This window comes from Microplitis mediator, chromosome 2 (genome assembly GCF_029852145.1).
Source record: "Microplitis mediator isolate UGA2020A chromosome 2, iyMicMedi2.1, whole genome shotgun sequence".
NCBI classification, from domain to species: Eukaryota; Metazoa; Arthropoda; class Insecta; order Hymenoptera; family Braconidae; genus Microplitis; species Microplitis mediator.
The window spans coordinates 6833554-6855420 of record NC_079970.1 but is presented as its reverse complement, the minus strand read 5'-3'; the positions used below and the strand labels follow the sequence as shown (position 1 = coordinate 6855420).

The following is a 21867-nucleotide window of genomic DNA, read 5'->3' as shown; positions in this document are numbered from 1 at the left end:
AGCTCAATGTTGTAGTTGTCAAGTAAGCTAGTGAAAAAAAATAAAAAATAAAACCTCTAAAACCGCAACAGAATTTTTTAAAGGCCAAAAAAAAATGTAACCTTCTGCATATTTGCCAAAAATAATATATTCTGCAATAAAACTTTCCCACCAATATATTATTATTTTTTGCACAATATTTTTTTCCATAACAATATACTAGCCTGATTTAATCTAGATTCTCGGTAGCTGACATGTTTGCTTCTTATCCCATATAAATTTGAATTTCATATTTTAACAGTCACTTGGCGACCTGATTTAAATTGCAAGTTTGTTGAGGCGTAACATATTCCTTTAAATATGATCACTGAGAATACTATCGTCTAGACCATTCCTCTCTGTAGATAGACTATTTTTTCCACTAATTTTTTGTGGCTCTTTTATTTAGCGAACTGTAAATATAATGTATAATATATGTTCAAAAAATAAATCGAATATGCCTGAAGCGGAAATTTATCAAGATTATTGATGTGTCTATTTAGTTTCAAAAGAATTATCTAAAAAGCAACTATAAATACATCGTCACATATAAATATATATGAATACACATAGTGATCTCATGAGATTTATAATTAAAAAGATAAATTTATCTTTTTTTTTTATTTTCTATCACTCTTTCATGAAATCAATAGATTGTTCAAGGATTTGTTAAATCTACCGTAAAATTATCGCAAAGTCCATTTTCGTGCCAAAATCATGAGACACTAAATTATAATATCAGCATAATGTGAACAAGACACGAAATCAATAAAATTCATCATTTTATTTAAATTATTTAAACTAAAATTAGTGAGATAAATTAATTTTTAAAAAAAGTAATATTTTAACACACGTTAAAATATTTTTTGGTCGTAAGAATTTCTGTACCGTCTTTTTTATTAATTCGAATACTTCTTTATTCTCAAATGATTGATTTTTACTGTCTTCTATAAGAAACGTTCGCAAATGCAGCGTAATTATCGGAAACTGCAATTGATTTTCTCAACTCTCAAGAACATAAATTACCCATTGGATTTTTTAAAATAATTATCGATTCTATTTACCCACTGATAAAACATTTTCATTTCTTAAATATCAATAAAACAAATTCTAAATTTAATTATAATAAAAATAAATCCGTTGTATCAATTGATAACTCGACAAACAATAATATTTTTATTTCCAATCAAATTAACAAAAATAACAGTAATAAGGTATTGAATTAAAGTCAATAATTTTTTTGTTATTTTTTCTTGCTTTCTTTAGACACGTCGCAATTGACGAGGAATCGCCAAGCTCGTCGTCTCACTTACTGGTAACGCCATTAGAAGTGACGAAGCCAGGTCACGGTACAGTAAACTCGACATTACTGTCAGTGAAGGAAAAATTGTCAAGCACAATTGGATCTCTTGAGCCCAACAAAATAGTTATAGATAATAATGATAACGATAACGATAACGATAATGATGTATCAGAAAGAATAACTAACGTCAATATTAGTGAAAAAAATCAGCAAGAAGAAAAATGTTATCAATTGCGAGACAATTATCGCCAACAATCAAAAAGTTCATTGTCAGCAGATACAGCTGAAGAATTTGATGAAATTAATTGGGACACACGAAAAGATAGTGCGGTATGTCTTGATGATACCGACGAATTAGATCAACTTAAAGAAAGACTACTTGTTCAAAAAGTTATCAGATCTGATTCACCATCACGAAATTTATCTCCGGATAATACAACCACGTCTTGCAGTAGATTATCTTTATCATTTCTGAGTAATCAACGTATTCCGGCTGTTTATGCGACCTGTAAAAATAGCGAAGAATTAAGTGAAGTGCAAAAGGACTGTATTAATAATCCGTCGTTAGCAAAATACTACCGACCTAGACGTGAAAGCAGTGGCTACTCTAGTAATCTCAGTACCTTTGATGAAGATCGTAGAAACTCTACAACCATTGAAGCATTTCAGGGTTTCAATAGTGGAGCACAACGTGAAAGACGCAGATCATCAACAGCTAAACGATTTAATCTCAACAGATTTGCATCAACAAAAGAAGAAGAATCTGAAAGAATGCCAACTTCAGAAGTTATTTATCGTAAGGTATCAACAGCTGGGCTGATTGAGATGCCGGATATCAAAGAGCTCAAAGAAATATCTGAAGATGTTAAATGTTCATCACCGGACGATGAACTTGTATGTTTGTCGACGTCAGGCCTTGATATTCTTACGGCTAAAAAGCCCGAGGATAAAGAATCGTTGAAGTTCACTCAGAAAACTTCAATTTATAACAAAGATCATGAAACTGATGCTACTAAAGATGTGCTAGTAAATGATACACGAGATTGTGTTAATGCTTCTGCTATTGTCACTGAGAGGTCAGATAAAAGGAACATTCAAGAGATTCACGGTATACTTGGACAAACGAGTTTGAGCACTGATTCTTACAAAGAAATTTCTACAGCAATGTCAAAGGATATATGTCAAAGTAGCATTAGCGATGATTCTCTTAACGTTTTATCTGGGACACGTAATGATAAGTTAATAAAAAACTATCAAGAAACATGTTGTCAAAAAAGAGAGGAAAAACGTAACTCAGAATTTGAAAATCCAGTTCCCGGAAATTCACCGGCTTTGAAGTTGAATGAAAAGATGAACGATAAAGTGGGCTCAATCAGCAAAGTGAGTTCACGATCACAAAGCTGCAATATTGTTGATGAAAGTCTTCGTAAACCTCTTAAAGGATTGACATCATCTCCAAACTCTAGTCCGAAATCGTCGAGACACCGTAGTCGGATAATCCATCAGTATAGTTCGCCTTTGTCCTCAACAATGGAGCTGGAAAGTATTTCTGAAAAACCTCAGGATGACAGTTATGCTGGTAAAAATTTAACAGTCGTCGTTGACAATGACGACGATGATGATGATGATGATGATGATGATGAAGGTGATAACATTTGCGACGACGACGATCGTGATGTTTTCGTTGCTAGAAGACGTGCCAATAGAATTAAAAAACTAAATGAGACTGAACAATTAGATACTAAAAAATTATTCCCAAGATCAGTTAAAGTTTATCAGCTTTTGTCAACGCAATCGGAGGATCGCGAGGACGGAGAGCCGAGATTTATGGACAGAAGAACATCTCTTCAAATAAATCGACAAGATGTCGAAGAAGAAACTATTCCACGTACAGCTTTGTGTATTCCAGATGATAAAAAACTTTTGCATGCTGAAAGTGTACCGCTGATTAAAATTCCTGGACCAGTTGAAGAAACTTGTGTGGAAAATGATTCACTAAAGATCGGAAGATTATCGCCAGTTGGTAAACTATCTTCTACTGCGGTTAATGTTAATCAAAAACCAGGGGACAGTGGAGCCGTTGGGATAAGACCTATTTATCCTTATTGTCCTTATTCGCCTTACGGTAGCCCGCAGGGATCCCCGAGAATACGGAGACGACCACTTAGGGAAAGTAGAAGAGTCAGCATCGATAATAAACAAGGCGCGTTGCAGCTCAATCAATACAAGTTGTTAGATAATATTGGCCAGGTAAGATCTATTTTATGATATCATTTAAAATTTATCTCACTTTACAGGGTGGCCACGAACCGGGAAAACCGGGATTTTCAACAGGTTGTAACTCGAAGGAAAATGGTCATGCGACAAAAACAAAAAAGGCAAATTGTAGCTTCAAGTGTCTAGTTTTCTGATCTGGTCTTTAAATTTTTTAATTATGTGCGGTTCCGGAGTAATCCTAAGAAAACTATCGAAAAATAAATTTACCAAATTTTTACTCGTCTTAAAGACGGTCTTCGAGCTTCAATAAATTTTTTTCGATAATTATGATTGATTTTTGATTGCTCCGGAACCGAGCATAATAAAAAAATTTTAAGACCCAGATCAGAAAACTAGACACTTGAAGCTACAGTTTGACTTTTTGTTTTTATTGTACGACCATTTTCTTTCGAGTCACAAACTGTTGAAAATTACTAAAAAATTTGAAATTTTTTCAATATCTCTTAATTTTTGTAACCACTGTATTTTGAATTTATTTAAATCATAAAATTTCTTATTAAATATTTTAAGTTATACATTTTTAACATCGAATAATCAAAAGTAGGCAACATTAATTTATTTTATTGCCATTTTTTATGGTTTCTCGCATGATTTAACTATCAAAATTAATTATTAAAAATGAAAATATAATAAAAACTTTGAATATCTAGATGATACAAATAAAATTTCTAAATCAGAGAAAAATGTGAAAAACTTTACTGGAAAACCGGGAAATATCAGGAAATTTTGAAATCATTTCCTTGTGGCCACCCTGCTTTATTTTTTTTTTCTATAAAAAAAATTATGATGAAGTAAATATATCAAAAGTGATTTATGAGCAATAAAAAAAAAAGGTAAAACTGTTTGCGAATGAAAATTAATCGTAATCTAAACGAGTTCATGGAGATTTGTCCCTGGGGGCAGTTATTTTATTTTTTCTAAAAAGGAAGCAAATATTTCCCATGATTTTTTTTTTACTTCAATGTCTCAGGGGAAGCTTCTAAGGTTATAGCGGTGAATTATGAAATTACATTGAAGCTGAGATAAAATCATGAAACTTTATAGATGTATTGTGGTATAGATATAGATATTTTTTTCAAGTGGGAACGATCTGTGTTATGGTAGACTGAGGTCACAAAGAATGCATAAAAAGATATTGGATAGAGCACACACACATTTGATAAGAGTTATATAAGCTTATTTTTTTTCCTTTCTTCTTCTTCTTCTAGTATTCTTCATCATTCTTTGTCATTACTTTAGCTCTTTTTCTTGCTTCTTTCTTTCCATACTTTTTTTTTTGTTATCGAATTGAGAGTACTTCGCATCAAGTTTCAACGGATCTTTTTATCCCACGATACTTATAAGATTTTTTTTTTCTTATCACCGTTGTATGGATTATTGTAATTTGAATACAGTGTCTCTGAACTATAAGAAAATAAAATTCTAGAGAATTTATTTTATTTTATAGGAAAATTTTTCAACCGACAAGATAAAGTATTTTGTTATTTAAAAATAATTTTAAAATCGCTACACGAAAAAAACTAGATAGTACTGGTTACTGTTCTACACAGTAATCGACGAACAGTAGTGGGAAAAATACATTTTAGAATGACTGATTCATATTAGAACAGAAGTGAGTCATAGCTTAACACTTACTATTACTTTTTAAACAGTAACCAGTGCTGTGCTACACAGTACATGAAACATATGACTGGTTACTGTCAAAATAGTCGCCATTAACATCCAGAACAGTACTCAGTCCTGTTCTGACATGAACGTTTACTAAATTCGTATGTGTCTTTACTATTCTTGACAGTAGAGGTCTATTCTAACCTCTCTCTATAGTTGAATAGTTTTCTGTCAGTGGGCTTAGATGCGTTTTATAAACTGATAATTAAAAGAGGGGTTCGCACTTTTCTCTCTATTACACTCAAGTCCATGAACGGTACTGTCATTGTTGCACTTGTGCAGTAAATGGAAACTTTGGCCGAGTTTTTCTCTTAAACAAACGAACATTATCAATCAATTAAAGCGGACTTTGTTAGATTAGACAGTAGTGCATCAATATGCGGTCTGTATTTTGTATTTAGAGATTTTGTTTCCGAAAAAAACTCAGCCGAAAATATCTGATAACCCCTGTTAAACTAATAATTTGTTATAAAAAAAGTTAAAAATAAATTATAGGGATTTAAATGAAATTTTAATGATCTACACTTGACAGATTTGAATTGTAGACCTCTACAGTCAAGAATAGTAAAGACACATACGAATTTAGTAACCGTTCATGTCAGAAGAGGACTAAGTACTGTTCTGGATGTTAATGGCGACTATTTTGACAGTAACCAGTCATATGTTTCATGTATTGTGTAGCACAGCACTGGTTACTGTTTAAAAACCAATTTTAAAATATAGTGAAACCTAAACTTACAATTAACCTTCTCAATAAGACAATTTATAGATAAATTGAGAAAAATATAGATAGTACGTGTCAACACTCTAAAACCAAGTGTGTTACAAGTGTATTATTTTAACACACATTAAATGTGTTCTATATCTAATGGCCATAAACAAAACTATAGTTTTTTGTAGTCACTTAAAACACTTTTCACGGTGTATTAAAAATCTATAGATTGCTTATGGCGTTTCAATGTTATTTTGCAAGTGTGTTAATTTTGACTACACACTTAGTTTTAGAGTGAAGCTATGACTCACTCCTGTTCTAATATGAATCAGTCATGTTGAAATGTATTTTTCCCTATATTGTTCATCGATTACTGTGCAGAATAGTAACCAGTACTATCTAGTTTTTTTTCGTGTAGAATTATAATTTATTTTTAGTTTGTTCCCGAAGTCATTAATTTTATTATAAATGATGGATGATTTTTATACCAAATACAATTTAAAAATAAAAACTTTGCGGACACTAATTAAAACTTGAAATCACTTGCAATAAATATTGCAACCATAATTTAATTGTATAAAATAATCATTTAAAATAATTGAGGATCAATTAAAGTATCAATTAAGAAATTAAAATTCAGTTTAATTAAAATATTTCAATATACGCAATCAGGGATAATTATTATGTGTCGTATCATTAAAAAGAAAAAGTGATGCAAAGTATGATTATAAATTTTTTCACTTGATAAATTTATTTCAGGGATCATTTGGTATCGTTAAATTGGCATTTAATGAAGAGGACGATACTCACTATGCAATGAAAATTTTAAGTAAAAAAAAATTAATGAAAAAGGCCGGAATATTTGGAAGGATGGCGCCTGGTAGAAAAGGAGTTTCGAATCCGCTTGCTAAAGTTTATCGTGAAATAGCGCTACTTAAAAAGTTAGACCATCCGAATGTCGTAAAACTGGTTGAGGTACTTGATGACCCGGATGAGGACAACCTGTACTTAGTCTTTGAATTGGTAGAAAGGGGCGAGGTACTTGAATTGCCGACAGACAAACCTCTTGATGAGGAAACTGCGAGAATTCATTTTCGAGATGTCGTTTTAGGTGTTGAGTACTGTAAGTTTTTTTTACTTTTTTTATTAATTGCAATATTTAATATTTGAATAATAACTAATATTTTAATGATAACAATGGTAATAAAACCGTATACTTTCAGTCATATAATATAAAACCTGCACTGTAAAAAATTTGCGGAGTAAACGCGGACTAAATCCGGAGTGAATGTGGAGCTGATGACATTGTATTTAATTAATGCCCTTGAAGTGAAATTCACTCAGAAGGGAAGTTTTCTTTTAGTATCGAAACTCCGGTTTGAAGTAAAATTTACTCTGAAGGGGAGTTTATTTTAATATTAAAACTCCGAATTGGAGTGAATGCGAATTTAAATAAAATCCACGTCACTCCAAAATCACTCCGCTGAAAAATAAACTCCCCATTTACTCCTTATACGGAGTAATTTGTTATTAAATTCCGGGGTTCCCTAACGTTTCATTCGCAGACGTTAAATCCGCGACGTTGTAAATCGGTAATGTGTTTTTTTTTCAAAAGTTTTATGTGTGTATAGTTACAATAATATGTTAACATACTCACGCTTGCAATGGTACTGAAAAAATTAAATGCGTAAATGAAGTAAATAAATTATTATAAAGTCGCCGATTTAATGTCCGCGGGCAAACATTCGTGATACCAATTCCGAAGCTCCGATCGGAGTAAATTCAGATTTCAATAAAATCTGTAATCACTCCGGATTAACTCCCGATTTCTTACAGTATGTACTTCAATATCGTAGTTTAAGAAAATATTAATCTATCAATGAAGTTCAACAATTTCTGTCTTATTAATGTAAAAGATGCATTTAAAAAATATTTTTAGCTTTCTAATCAATCAATGACTAAATCAATTATGTTTTATATATTTTAATTATATTATTATTTACCATATAATAGATCACGTTGTGTTTTATCTTTCCTTTGATAGATTAATTTTTTTTTTCAATAGTTGAGCTCTGTTCTTAATTCCACGTTAATAATCTAAAAAAGAAAAAAAATTTTCAGTGAATATTAAAATGTCCGCATTAATCGATAAAATTTTCGTCAGTAAATATTATGGATAATTTTAAATAAATTCTTTTTATACGAAGATACGGGACACACTAGCGTCTTTAATTAGCCTTTAATTTGACCTTTCATTCATTAATTTTTCAAGCAACAATCAATGCAAATACATTTTAAAAAACATTACCAGAAATTATCGATCATAAGCTTTAATTTTATACCCAACATGAAATTTATGAAAAAAGTAATTTTTTATTTGAATGAAATGCGAACATAAATTATAAATAAATTTTTTTCGTAAAAACTGAGATTCTGCTGGGCTTAATAAAATTTATTTTATCTTCGCTGAATTTAATTATAGTTAAATATTTAAAAATCTATATTAATCATCTATAAATATATTTCAGTACACTACCAGAAAATAGTCCACCGAGATATAAAGCCTAGTAATTTATTGGTGGACAGTGAGGGTCGGGTGAAGATTGCTGACTTGGGTGTTAGTGCAGAGCTACGAGCTTCTGGTGAGCTTCTATCTGGATCTGCGGGTACACCGGCGTTCGCCGCGCCGGAAACAACAGTCCCTGGTGCTCAGTATTCTGGAACGGTGAGCATCAGTTTGTCAATAACTTCGGATAGATAGATATTTTATTCTTTTTGTCTATTCACACCTTTCGAGTGTGATACCGCTGAGTGCTCATGCTCCTGATATTCAATGAAAGCTTTTCAATGACATTCTCTGCTAAACTTTCATCTCTTTGTCTATCGTTCAATATAAATTTAAAGATTTTTTTTTTTTTTTTATTAATCAGTCAAAAAATATTAAAAATGCCTTTTTCCTTTTTATATTACTTTCAAACGATCCATTTTCAAACAATTTTTTTTTCCATGTATACATTTTTTTCATATTTATATCGTATGCATTTTCAAAACGTTACGTTCGAAATTAATTCTATTTAATAGAATAGAATATTTAATGCATTCAAAAAATTTTATTGGAAAAACGAAATAATGATTTTTTTTTTATAATCTACAAAAAATTAATTTTTTACAATAAAAATAAGTCTGGAAAACAGTTGACTCGAACGGGGCAGCCCCGAAACTTCCAGTTGTTTTCGAACTCGAGGAAAATTTTGAAAATGGATTAGCTTCCTAAGATCTCAAAACGTCGAAATCTAATGAAAACTCGATTTTTGAAAATCGGGGTGAAAACAATAAATTCCGAATTTTTTGAAAATCTTCGATTTTTTTAGCGGGAAGTTTAAAAGTCATTGAATTCTTGAACGTACTTCAAAGGTTCTATTAAACACGGAAAAAAAATTTGAGTCGCTACAACAGCAGCTGTAGTTGAGGTTACTACAAGTTGGAGTAAAAAAATGACAACTTCAATTTGGAATAACCTCAACCACACGTGTAATAAAGTCAGTACTATTTATATAGTATCTCCACCCATCTTTATCCATCCTGATTAATCCCAATTTATCCTCATACATTCTCAGTAAATGGTTCAAGTTTCGTACTTAAAAGTAGTAAATTTCTCATTCATTGTTTCGAATATTAATTTATTTAATGCCGTAAGATGTACGGTGGAGTCAAGTTTGAGATTTACAATTTGCGATTTCCGACGTCGGAAAGTGAGGAATAATCGTGGAAATGGATAGGAAAATTCATGATTATCCTCATCCTTTACTGCATATTGGAGTACTGGCAACTACAAATGTTTTACTACAATATTGTGGTTAGACGAACTACAATTTTTTTTCCGTGAACGATCTCAAATAATCGGTAGTCGATTTATAGTTTCCAGTGAGCTCAGTATTTAAAAACTAACCAAATAATAGTACATTATGTGGCAAGAAATGAAACAAAATGATATCATACATTACAGAACGTCTAAAATTATGTTTTATTTCGCGCCACACACTTTGTTCGTCTTTTTATAACTACCCGCATTAAAACTTTCGATTTAAATTCCTAAAGTCAGACGAAACAAAACAATTTAAAATCCACAGCGACTGTACTAATTCAACTGCCAACTCGGTAGGTTAGAATAATATATGGTGACTCTAAAGCTTAGAAAAAATAAATGGAATTCTAGCGGGACTGAAGTGAAGTCAGAAACTAATGCAGCGGATAGAAACAAGACAGTTTTGTCTCTAGGGAAGAAACTCCTCTGTTTCTATCCTCTAAATTACATTGTTCTGAAATTGGCTTTTTTCCAACCAAACATTGCAACCCGCAGTTTCAATGCAGGTAATATGAAAATAAATAATTTCAAAAAAAAAAAAAATTATAATAATTCACTATTATTATATAAATTTTTTTAATTTATTACTCATAAATTATAAGGACTAATTCTCACGATACCTTACGATAAATAATCTTTCGTGATGACGAAATAAAATCGCTCCGTCACATATCACTTTGTAAAGACCAGTAAACTCCCTAATACTTCACAGTATTTTTAAAATATGTAATTAATCTCACGGTAATATCGCTATTTCTTTTTTTTTAGGATACCCATCATTTTTATATTAAACAAATTCCGTGAATTATTTATAAGCTCTATAAATCAATTTTTTTTAACTCATAAAAATTCTTTATCGCCTTATAATACAATAATAAAAATACAAGCATAAGGGTAGAAAATATCTGAAGCGACCCCATATTCAAGATTAATTTTCGATAAATTTTCGAATAATTTGTGGTAAGATATTTGACGTTCAATTTACATCAAGATTTGATAACTTATTCTCTCATCGTATGACCCAGTAATGTTGAACTCGATTTGAAAGATATATTTTCTTTTCCTCTATATAATTTACTATATTAATTATGACTTTTAATTAAACTCTACACGGAAATATCTTTTATCCATATATTATAATTTATACAACAATTCATATTTCTAGTAATCATATATATATTTTATAAGCGCTATTAATAACTTTCTCACTAATACCCTATTTATTATAAATCCAATTAATCAAAATATAATTAATGCAATCGCTGAACCAACAGATACAAAAAAAACAATTATAATAACTAATTTTCCTAATTAAATTACTTTCTCATGATCAATTTAGCAGCCATTTAAATTTGCATTATAAAAGAAATCTTCTTTTCTTTATTCTTGTTCTATATATTTTTTTTTTTAAATCATTACATGAGTCAAGAATATAAAAGTTTAATTAAGATTTCTCGTGCATTTAATTTAATTTTAAACGACACTCTAATCCAATTGCACCTTAATCCTCTATTCACGATGATCAGTTTCCTTCAACCTTACTTGCAATTTCATTAATGTAGTTTTCTATTCTCCGTTAACATTTTCTTCTTTTTTTTTTTTTTTTCACTTCACTATACAATTAGCAAACGAATCAAGTACAAAAGTTAAAATAGTTATAAAACAAAGCAAGTATTGGCTAATGGGAAATGAAAAAGTTTTAACGAGTTAACTCCCATCGGGATAACGTGTATACAATAGAATTAAAAAAAAGTGCTCAACCCAAGTTTTTATTTATTTTTTTTTCCTTTTTTTAATACATCACTAAATAGATGGCCCATGCGTGTGTGTCTCTCGAGTATACACCCTTTATATATAATTATACACAATATATATACACACACATGTATAAGGGTGACTGATAACGCGATAGCGTAATAATAACAACTGAGTTATCAAATTACATTATTGATGAAAATTAATATTTCTTTCACTATCTTAAATAATATAAAAAAAATGTATTTATTACAAGTTAATAATCAAATGAATACTTGTTCATTGATTACTTGTAAATTACTTGATTTAATTGAATTATTAATGACCCAGTGGATCCAAATTATGGTAAATTACGGGATTATACGGCAACTTACGGTATTTTTCGTTAATTCGCCGTAAATTAGGGGCAATCCTAAGGTATTTTACGTTAAAACTGCGGTATCGTTCGGTCAAAGTGTGGTATTTTACTGCAAATTTGTGGTAAAATCGCGGTATTTCACAGTAAGCGTGCAGAGTTACTGCTAAATTATGGCATTTTAATGTAAAGTGAAGTATTTCACTGTGTTACGGCAAAAATGCTGCAAATTGCGGTAATTTACCGTGTTCTATCCTAAATCATCGTATTTTTGCCGTAAATTACGGCATTGTACCGTAACTTGCCGCAAATTGCCTTAAAATGCGGCAAATTTGCAGTAAAATACGGTAATTTGCGGTGCTTCAGACCCACTAGGATGGGTACACACTGTTAAGAATCTTATTTCAAATATAAAACAAATTACTTGAAGTTACTAATAAGTTCAAATCAATTAGAAATATATAATATAAATTAACTCATTTATATGTTTTATTTTTACTTTACTTCAAATTTCTAAGTAAAAAATGTCATAAAAATTAAAATCATAATGTATTCTATTTTATTTAATTTCAATAATTATTTCTTTAGTCTCCAAAAGTCAATTAGTTTTAAAGCTGATAGTTATTTGAAAAACCATCGCTTTTATTGAAAATTACATTTTTTTGTGTAGAATTAGTTTTTAAATACTTGAAATTTCATAGCAAGCCTTCAATAAGTCAATTATCAAAAACTAATGATTAAAAAAAAACAAAGTTATTACTGTAGTTTTAAAATTTTTTGAATTAAACTCGAACTCAATATTTTAAATAATCGCATTTTAAAATAGTTACATTGTATTCCCACTAAAAATTATGCATTCATTGTTTTAATTATGTGAAAAAATCGATATTCAAGTAAAATTAACAAACTTAATTAAATTGTCATGACAATTAATCCTTAAAAATCGAACAAATTTTAATAGCGCAGTAATTATTTCAATCGCAATATTAAAAAAAATTAACTAACAAAAAAAAAATTATTTACAGTTATGTGATGTTTGGTCGATGGGCGTGACTTTGTACACTTTGGTAATAGGAAGAGTACCTTGGGATGGTTCCGGAAGTATAATAGGTGTTCAAGCAGCCGTTAGAACAGAACCATTACGTTTTCCCGATTCTCCTGTACTTACTGATGATTTACGTGATCTGATAATTAGAATGCTGACTAAGGATCCAGCAATGAGAGCTAGTTTGCAAGAGATAAAGACTCATCGCTGGTTAACCAACTACGGAAAGGAACCACTACCAAGTGAGGCTGATAACTGTCGACTTCCGGTCACCGTTACCGACGAGGAAGTTGCACGAGTTGTCACAAGAGTACCTAAACTTGACACACTTATTCTTATCAAAACGATGCTCAAGCAACACAGTTTTCAGGTAAAAAAATTTATCGACTTAAATCATTAACTAAGTTATTAACGTGAGAATTAATAAAAATTTGTATTGTTTTTTTAATTCAATTATTTATTTTATATGAGTCTGGAATATTTTATTAAATAATTTATTTATATTTAGCTTTTATTAACTATGAAATTTATTTTAATGAAAGTTTCAATTAACTGTGGAAACCGGATACCATAGTAATACAAGTACGTTTGCGGATATATGTATAAATGTCAGTACACATATGCGAATATATGTATAGAGACTTATAGAATGCAATTTTGATGATGAAAATACAGCTTCAGATGGTTGTGCTATTGAGTTTATAATACATCGAGGTATTTCTATTGTATTACTACAGAGAAGCGCAGCGATGCCGGTAATAGAATGGGAAATGACAATCAAATGAACGTATTATTGTACTCGCACACAATAATAGCTACCCAATTTGTATCGCCTAGTTGTAATTGTCTTTTAATTACGATTAATTACTACAGAAACAAATTCGCTAGTTTTTTTTCTATCTTTTTTATTGCACAATAGTTTTGACTTGCCGTCAAAAAATTCAAGTTTAAAGAAATACAAAAATTAGTACTTTTGATCCGATTTTTGGGGACGCGAATTTTCAGTAGATGTCAACGTTTTAAGTCCGAAGAATCATTATTGATCATTTTTAGATAGATTTCCGCGTATGTGTGTTTTTATTCATTTTTAAAAGGATTCAATTATAACCCAATTATAATATTAATTAAAGATAAAATATCAAATTTTTTTAATAAATTAATTAAGGATTTTTCCACTCGTTTTGAAGCCCGTATTTTAGTTACAGTCCTGATAGAAAAAAAATCTGAAAACCGCCTGACCCTGGCCAACCCTAAAACTTCCCGCTATTTTCGGACGGAACTCTTGAGCTCGAAAATACTATTGTTAATACGTTTTTGAGCTCTTCAAGCTGGGAAATAGTAATTTCACACCTTCTATTGCGAAAATTCAAGTAATAAACAATAAGAAAAAAAAATAACGAAGTAAACCTTTTTTTTTTAATTTTATATCAGCAATATCTTTGGAAATAATAAACCGATTTTGACGTTCAAAAAGGCATTTGACGCAGTGTTTTGACCTCTAACTCAAAAAATTTTTTTGAAACATTTGATAAATAATATTGTAAGTTATTTGGGAAAAATGAAGTAAATCGTTATTTGTTGTATATTTAATCACCAATATCTTTTGAAACAATGAACCGATTTTGACGTTCGACACAGTTTCTAACTACTAACGTTAAAAAAAACTGTCATCAATTAGTTCAACGATTTAGAATTTATTAGAAAAAAACACTTTTCCGAAATTCTTTCGACAACAATTTTTTTGAACGAATGAACCAATTTTGATAATTAAGGTGGCATTCTATGCAGCTTATAAAGTTTTAGAGCTGATTAGATTTTAGAATCAATCCATCGAGTACATTACAAGTTATCCGAAAAAAACATTTTTGAAAAAATTTTATTTTTGGAGTATCTTCGAATACACTGTACCGATTATGATCAATTTCTTACTAATTGTTGGAATTAATGAGCCGCTTCAAACGCCATCTCAAAAAGCCAAATATGTTCATTCGTTCAAAAGTTCCAGAATATTTACAAACATACGTACATACACGCGGAAATCATCTTGAAAATACTCAGAATAGCTTTCGAGGATCTCAAAACATCGAGATCTGTTCAAAACTCGGTTTCGAAAATCGGACCGAAAACAATAACTTCTCTTTTATTTAAAAATTTTCAATTTTTTTAGCGGGAAGTTCAAATGTTTATGATTAATGACAGACTGATATCTATGAATAATAATTAATGATTTTTAAAATGACTTAATTAATAAAATACCGTTAGTGTGACCTCGCGAAAGGTGACAAAAAAAAACATAAGTCTAGATAAAAATGAAATTTGGCCTCGATTATACGATTGTTGATACCGTATTGATGTTGATGACTGATGCCCAAGGACCAAGTGGCGACTACATGCCTTCATCGTGTTGATTAACGACTTGTATATTCCCCTGTGATCGTAGATTGAACGACGAGAAAGGCAATAGTCAGTGACCCTATGATCGACGCCCGCGTCCTTGTCATTTGATAAATTGAACTAGTCATTATCGAACGAGTTCAAGGAAGAACGTCTTGCAGTCCATTAGACAGGAAGACCATGCATTATTATTTATAGTACATTTAATAATAATATTTATTTATATCTCCCACTGATTTATATTCATGTCTGTATATATTTAATATACAAAATTTATTATTAATCTTGCACACAGAATCCATTTTTACCAAAGCGAGTTGTAAGACCGGCTTGTCGAGATAGTGATCCAATGTCTGGCAACCTCAAGCTCGCCTCAACTGGTGATGATAGTGACGTTACTACATCTCGAGAAGTGGCCAAGAGCAAAACTCAGCAATTTCACAGAGCCGGAAGGAGCAATTCTGCTCCGGATTCGTTCGAGTGGCAGACAAGTGGAAGGTAAGATATATTTTTTTTAGCTCCATTTACTCTGTGCTTTCTAAAATAAATTCAGATACTAAAATAATGGATCACTTTTATATATATATTTATTATTTTATAGCCTTGTGCTTGAAGTATTATATTAATAGATGTAAAAGTTAATTCAATGACTTATTTAAAGATTTTATTAGTAATGATAAATGTATTGTCTAAAATTTAAATAGATAATTATAAATTATACTTTGCCTTCATCAGTATAGAAGAGACTTTCAGACTCGTGATAAAAAATATAGAAAAAACGGTCGTTGTTAAAAGTTTGATAAAAACTATGCACGTTTCTTTTGTCTATGTAAATGTTGAGAAGAATAATTATCATATTGTTATATTGTAAGTTACGAAGCAAAAAATTTGTAGAAGATATATAATAATAGAAGATATATATAAATAACTAAAAAATGTAGAAGAGTTTCTCGGATTAAATATTGGAGAACGCGAAATCTATATCTTTTTGGAAATGAAAAGTAAATTTAAATAATAAAAAAGCAAACGGTGTCTAATTTTTTATGAAAAAATTTTTAATATTAACTCTTCCCAGACAGCATTCAAGTCGGAATAACTACTTTACGACGTCTTTTTGAAGACCTCCTCAGGAACCCGGATTAAAAATACTCATTGAAAAGTATTGAAAATTATTTCAATTCTTTTCAATCCATATGGAGATTTTGAAAAATATTAAATGGAATTGAAATTTCGATCATTTGAATACTTTATAATTCTTATAATGGAATTCAAAAGTATTGAAAAGAATTCAATCTTTCATCATTCCAATACCTTCCAATTCCAAACTATTGTGCTATTGAAAAAGATTCAGTAAGATTCGAAAATGTGAATTCATTTTCATTTATTTAAATTCAAGTCATAACTCGAAATATGAAACCATTTTAGTATTGAAAAAGATTCCGAAACATTGAAAATTCTCAATTTTTTTCAATTCTTTTCAATCCTACACTCGATCCAAAATATAGAACTATTTAAAATATCAATTTATTCGAATCTTTTTCAATTCTTTGAAAATTTAGAAATTTTTATATTATTTTTAATTTCGATATAATTGAAAAGTATTAATTTTATGTCCAGATGAAAACCTTGTAGTACAGGAAGTATTCAAAAGTATTTAATTCTCATCTTTTTCAATACTTTTCAATGAGTATTCTTAATCAGGGAAGTCTTATGATGACTTCTTAAAGGTGTCATTTTTAAGAACTCTTTTATTAAGAGTTCTTGAAGACTCCATAAATAAGACGTCAGTTTTGTGACGTCTAAATGTATTCTTTTTTTTAATTTCTTTGAAGTCAACATAAGGAGCTCCTTCAGACGTCGAGGTAAGTTCAAACTGAAGTCTTATTTGCGAAGTCAGAAAAAAGAATTCTTTTTAAAGACGTCTTACTGAGTTCGCTAGATGGCTCATTCGAAATCTTGAGAACTTCTTAAAGACTTCTTTAAAATTTCGAATGAGACATCCAAATCATAAATACGAACTCATTCAGAACTCATCAAGACGTCATTTTGCTATCTGGGTTGAGGGGGGAGAAGTTTCTGAGATACAAAAAAAAAAAGATATTTTCGTGTTTTTTTAGTTCAGAGTATCTTCTTTATTAACAATCTTAAAAATTGAGACATTATTAAGTAACATTTCAAGAATATTTTGCTAAATTTTTATAAAAAAATATTGAAAAATGTGCCAGTAGTAGTGGGGAGAGCCAAGTCAAAATTATCAGTAGTATATTTTATTTATGTAATTCTTCAATAAGTAATTTTAATTCACTTCGATTAATTATGAATTAATATTTTTTTTCAAGCATATAAAGTAATAAAAATATAAAAAATTTGAATAAAAAGAAAATATAGCTAATGATTTATTATTAAAATATCATTGGCGGTATGCTTTTTTTTGCTACAGACAAGTATCAATCGATACTCCTTTGTCACCAGTCACGGAAGCCTCGATTCAGGAAACAGAAATCATTAAACGGTGACACAGCATTAAATCAATGAACGATAAAACTCACACTGTGGAGAGCTCTCAGTAATAAATGGAAGTAAACAGGCCTAGATTGCGTATGAAGCTAAAAAAATAGTAGGGACCAAAAAAAAAATAGATGGCTGACGATGATTATGATAATTAGGAAATAAAATAATTTCTTTGCCGATCAATGATTGAGAATCGCTCAAATATTAATCAACGAAATAAATCTTCCAATCTTATATATATTTATTTAAAAATTATTATCAATCATCTGTCGTCAGTATTGTGTGCACTGTTCGTGTACTATAATTATATCAAGTAAAAAATTACATTTATTTAAAAAATAATTATTTAATAATGAGATCCTGCGATATGACATGCTATTCTTTTAAGAGTTAACACGACATTGATTTATTGTCACGTTAGTCTGTAACTAAATAACTTAAGCATTATTTTTTTATTTTTTTTTATTTTACATTAGATATTTTTAGAGGACCAATAAAATTGTTATCATCTTAATTTATCGTTTATTAATTATGTTAATTTTTTTTTTTTTATCATCATCACCCATGAAAAAAATTTATAAAAAAAATATATGTTAAAACATAAAAAATATGTATTTTTAGTATTAAAAAATGTATTAAAAATCCATAGAAAATGTATAAGTATATATAAAATATGTATAAAAATATATTTTTAATTGCTATCTTCTGGCCGATTTTCGTATATATTTTAGATATTTAAAATATAAAAAAGACATGTATGAAAATATAAAAAATATGTTTTTAATTTAACCAACAACATAAGAAAAAAAATATATTGAAATTATATATTTTTTTAATATTGTCATTCATATATTTTTATATATTCTAAGATATATTTTTAATTTATAAAATATATACGAAAATCGGCCAAAAGTTAATTATTAAAAATACACTTTTTACACATATTATATATAATTAGGGTATCCAAAAAATAACAAATTTTTGTTTTTTTCTCGGAAACAGGTTCAAAAGTTTTATTTAGATAAAAAAAGACGCCTGTGAAAATTAGAGCTCTTAATATTAATATTAACATTATCCGCATTGCACTTTTCTATTTCCCATAAGAATAACATGGAAAAAATTTTTCTACGTCTTCTGATTTTTATAAGTAGCTAATGATGCGTCATAGGAATAATTGACAGGCATATTTTTGTAGGTAATTGAATGCTCTACAAAAAAAGATTCTTATCATTTTTTAAGGAATCTATTTGTTCAAAAGTTATTTGAGGTTGAAGTCGAACTCATATTAAATTTTGAGATCTTTTTACTTTTCCGGCGAAACTATCAGACCTATCACAAAATATCGTGGGACCTTTTTTGTAGACAATTTTATTCCCTACAAGTTATTTCCAATAAAGTTTTTTTTAATTCCGCATTGTTTTCTAGTTATCTTCATTTTAATGTCAAGCTCATAAAAAAAATAGTCTTCTAATCGATTTCAAGAGCTTGACATTAAAATGCGATGAAGAACCTCTTAATGTTAATATTAAGAGCTCTAATTTTCACAGGCGTCTTCTTTTATCTAAATGAAACTTTTGAACCTGTTTCCGAGAAAAAAAAAAAATTGTTATTGTTTGGATCACCCTATTATATATATATTTATATATTTATTATGTATTTTTAATATATTGTTTTTATAAATTTTTTTCATAAGGAATTAATCAGTATCAAGTGAATGTTCATTTTTCATTTTGCTCTTTATTATGTACTATATATAAAACGTACCTGATATTATTTAACAAAACTATTTCCATCTTTTACTATAAAAAAAAAAAAAATCTTCAATAGATTAATTAAAGTAATTAAGTATTGACATAACGAATATGAAAATACTTATGGATTAATATAGTTCGCTATAATATTTAAGTGAATGAAATTAAAAATTGTTATTTTGTATAAGATAATATTTTTTTTTTACTACATTAATAATCGATTTCTTCAAAGGTACGTGACTTAGTTTGTGTGAAAGTAATTATTGTGTTATTTTAATAGCAACATTGATGATGACTGATAGTAAAAAAAAAAAAAAATAAAATATAAATGTCATGTCCTGTGGACATGCGTCACTCCATGACGTAAATGATATAATTTTATTCGTACAAAATTAATAATTGTGGAGGTGCTAAAATGGAATTGTTTTAATGAATTGATAGTAAAATGTATAACGAAGAAATAATAATATATATGTATGATAGTAATAATATAATATTGGTAGATAATAAAATTAATAGGGTATATAAAATTAAATGAATTTATATTATGATAAAAAACAACGACTATCGTCATAAGTGGTCCATGTCATTCAATTAAATAATATATATACTTGATATTAAATAAATAAAATACTTAACTAGTTAAACTCATAAATAATTAATATCAATACTTGAACATATTTTCATTTAGCGGGACCACGAATTGTACGAAATTTATGATAAATATCAATTATCAAATACTTATTACTTAATATGATTATTATTATTGATTTGCAATTTGATTAATTAATCATCATTGATAATAATTATTCAAAATTTAATTACTAGTATACGTAGTTATGTGATATTATAAAAATAGTTATTGTAAATAAATAAATTTTTCGGTTCCATGCATTTTGATCCCCGACAAAATAATATTTTTCCGGTATATTTTGTCCGGGGATCAAAACGTCTGATCCTAATTTTTTATGTCTCTTGCAATGAAAATTCGAGTTTCAATGCCTGTTCTTCTGGTTGAAACAAGCCAATTTCAGACCAATGTGATTTAACGGGTGGAAACTGATTAGTTTCTTCTCTAGAGAAGAGTTTTTCACCATACCTGCTCCGAAAGTTTAAATTCTTACCCTGTTTAGAGGAGAAATAGTATATTACCTCGGCTTAGCCTCGGCCAACGATTACATGTGATCTGAGACATTTCTTAATTTACTTTCCTAGGTGTGTAATATACTATTTCTCCTCGACGGAGGCGGAAAGCTGCAACTTCGTTTTGCACAGCGGGACAAAAGTTGACGCTTTCCGCCCGGAGGTGAGAAAAAGTCGTTCTTTACTTACATGAAAAAACAAATGATAACAATTAGCGCATGCGCCATTCTTTCCACAAACAAAGACAAAAATTGCGCAACTCAATTGCGAAGCAGTAAGATGTATTCTGCGTACGCTTACACGATCCCAGTTGATTCACTCACGTAAAAATTATATTTATACTTATCCTAATATGCTCAGCTAGAACAAAATTCATACCATTTGAAAGATAATTTATTAGAATTAAAGTTAAATTAATATAAAGTCATTGGTTTCCTTATCAAGTAACTTAAATTTGTATATCGATACTGCCATTCTAATACGTCGTATCCCACATTTGGGAAATTTTTCAGGAGACGATAAAAACATTTCACGGTCGACAAAGAAAATTATTTGTAATATATTTACATCGGTATAACCTACAAATTTATTTTCATGTTTTTCATAAAATACAGGCATTTGTAGTGAATAAATAATTTTGAATTATATGCTGTGAGAAGAGTCAAAAATAATGCATAATTACCTTCTTACTGATGTCATTAATTGCTTCCTTAAAATTAACTTAAAATTGAAAATGTTAAGCGTGACTAAACCTATACGAATGTGGGATACGACATATTAGAATGGCGCGAAAGTCTGCGTGGGGGATACGACATATTAGAATATTTATTTAAAAATACTAAATAAACAATTTGACCTCTAAAATTTTGACATAAGCTGCACATTGTTACAGTGATTCCATTTTTCAAAAAAAGTGAAAATGTCGAATTTTGTGGAATTTTGTGTCGAACACGATTTTATATTTCAAGTAATGGCAGCCCTTGCCTTCGGCTTGGACAATCGACTTCACCCTCGTTTGAAATTGTCTTGTTTCTTCTCTTGCTACACAAGATACTATTTAATATATTTGA

General features: G+C 29.3%; 1 protein-coding gene across 1 annotated transcript in view; it reads left to right on the top strand.

The window, feature by feature from the left end:
• The window catches only part of LOC130663444 (probable myosin light chain kinase DDB_G0279831), a 51623-nt gene extending 33126 nt beyond the window's left edge, over nt 1–18497 (top strand). Inside the window, exons 4-9 of the mRNA XM_057462680.1 lie at nt 1285–3571; nt 6738–7101; nt 8507–8703; nt 12979–13368; nt 15688–15890; nt 17833–18497. Coding sequence (XP_057318663.1) covers nt 1285–3571; nt 6738–7101; nt 8507–8703; nt 12979–13368; nt 15688–15890; nt 17833–17908 — 3517 coding nt within the window. The 3' untranslated portion in view covers nt 17909–18497. The remainder of the gene's footprint in view (nt 1–1284; nt 3572–6737; nt 7102–8506; nt 8704–12978; nt 13369–15687; nt 15891–17832) is intronic.
• The last annotated feature ends 3370 nt before the right edge of the window (nt 18498–21867 follow it).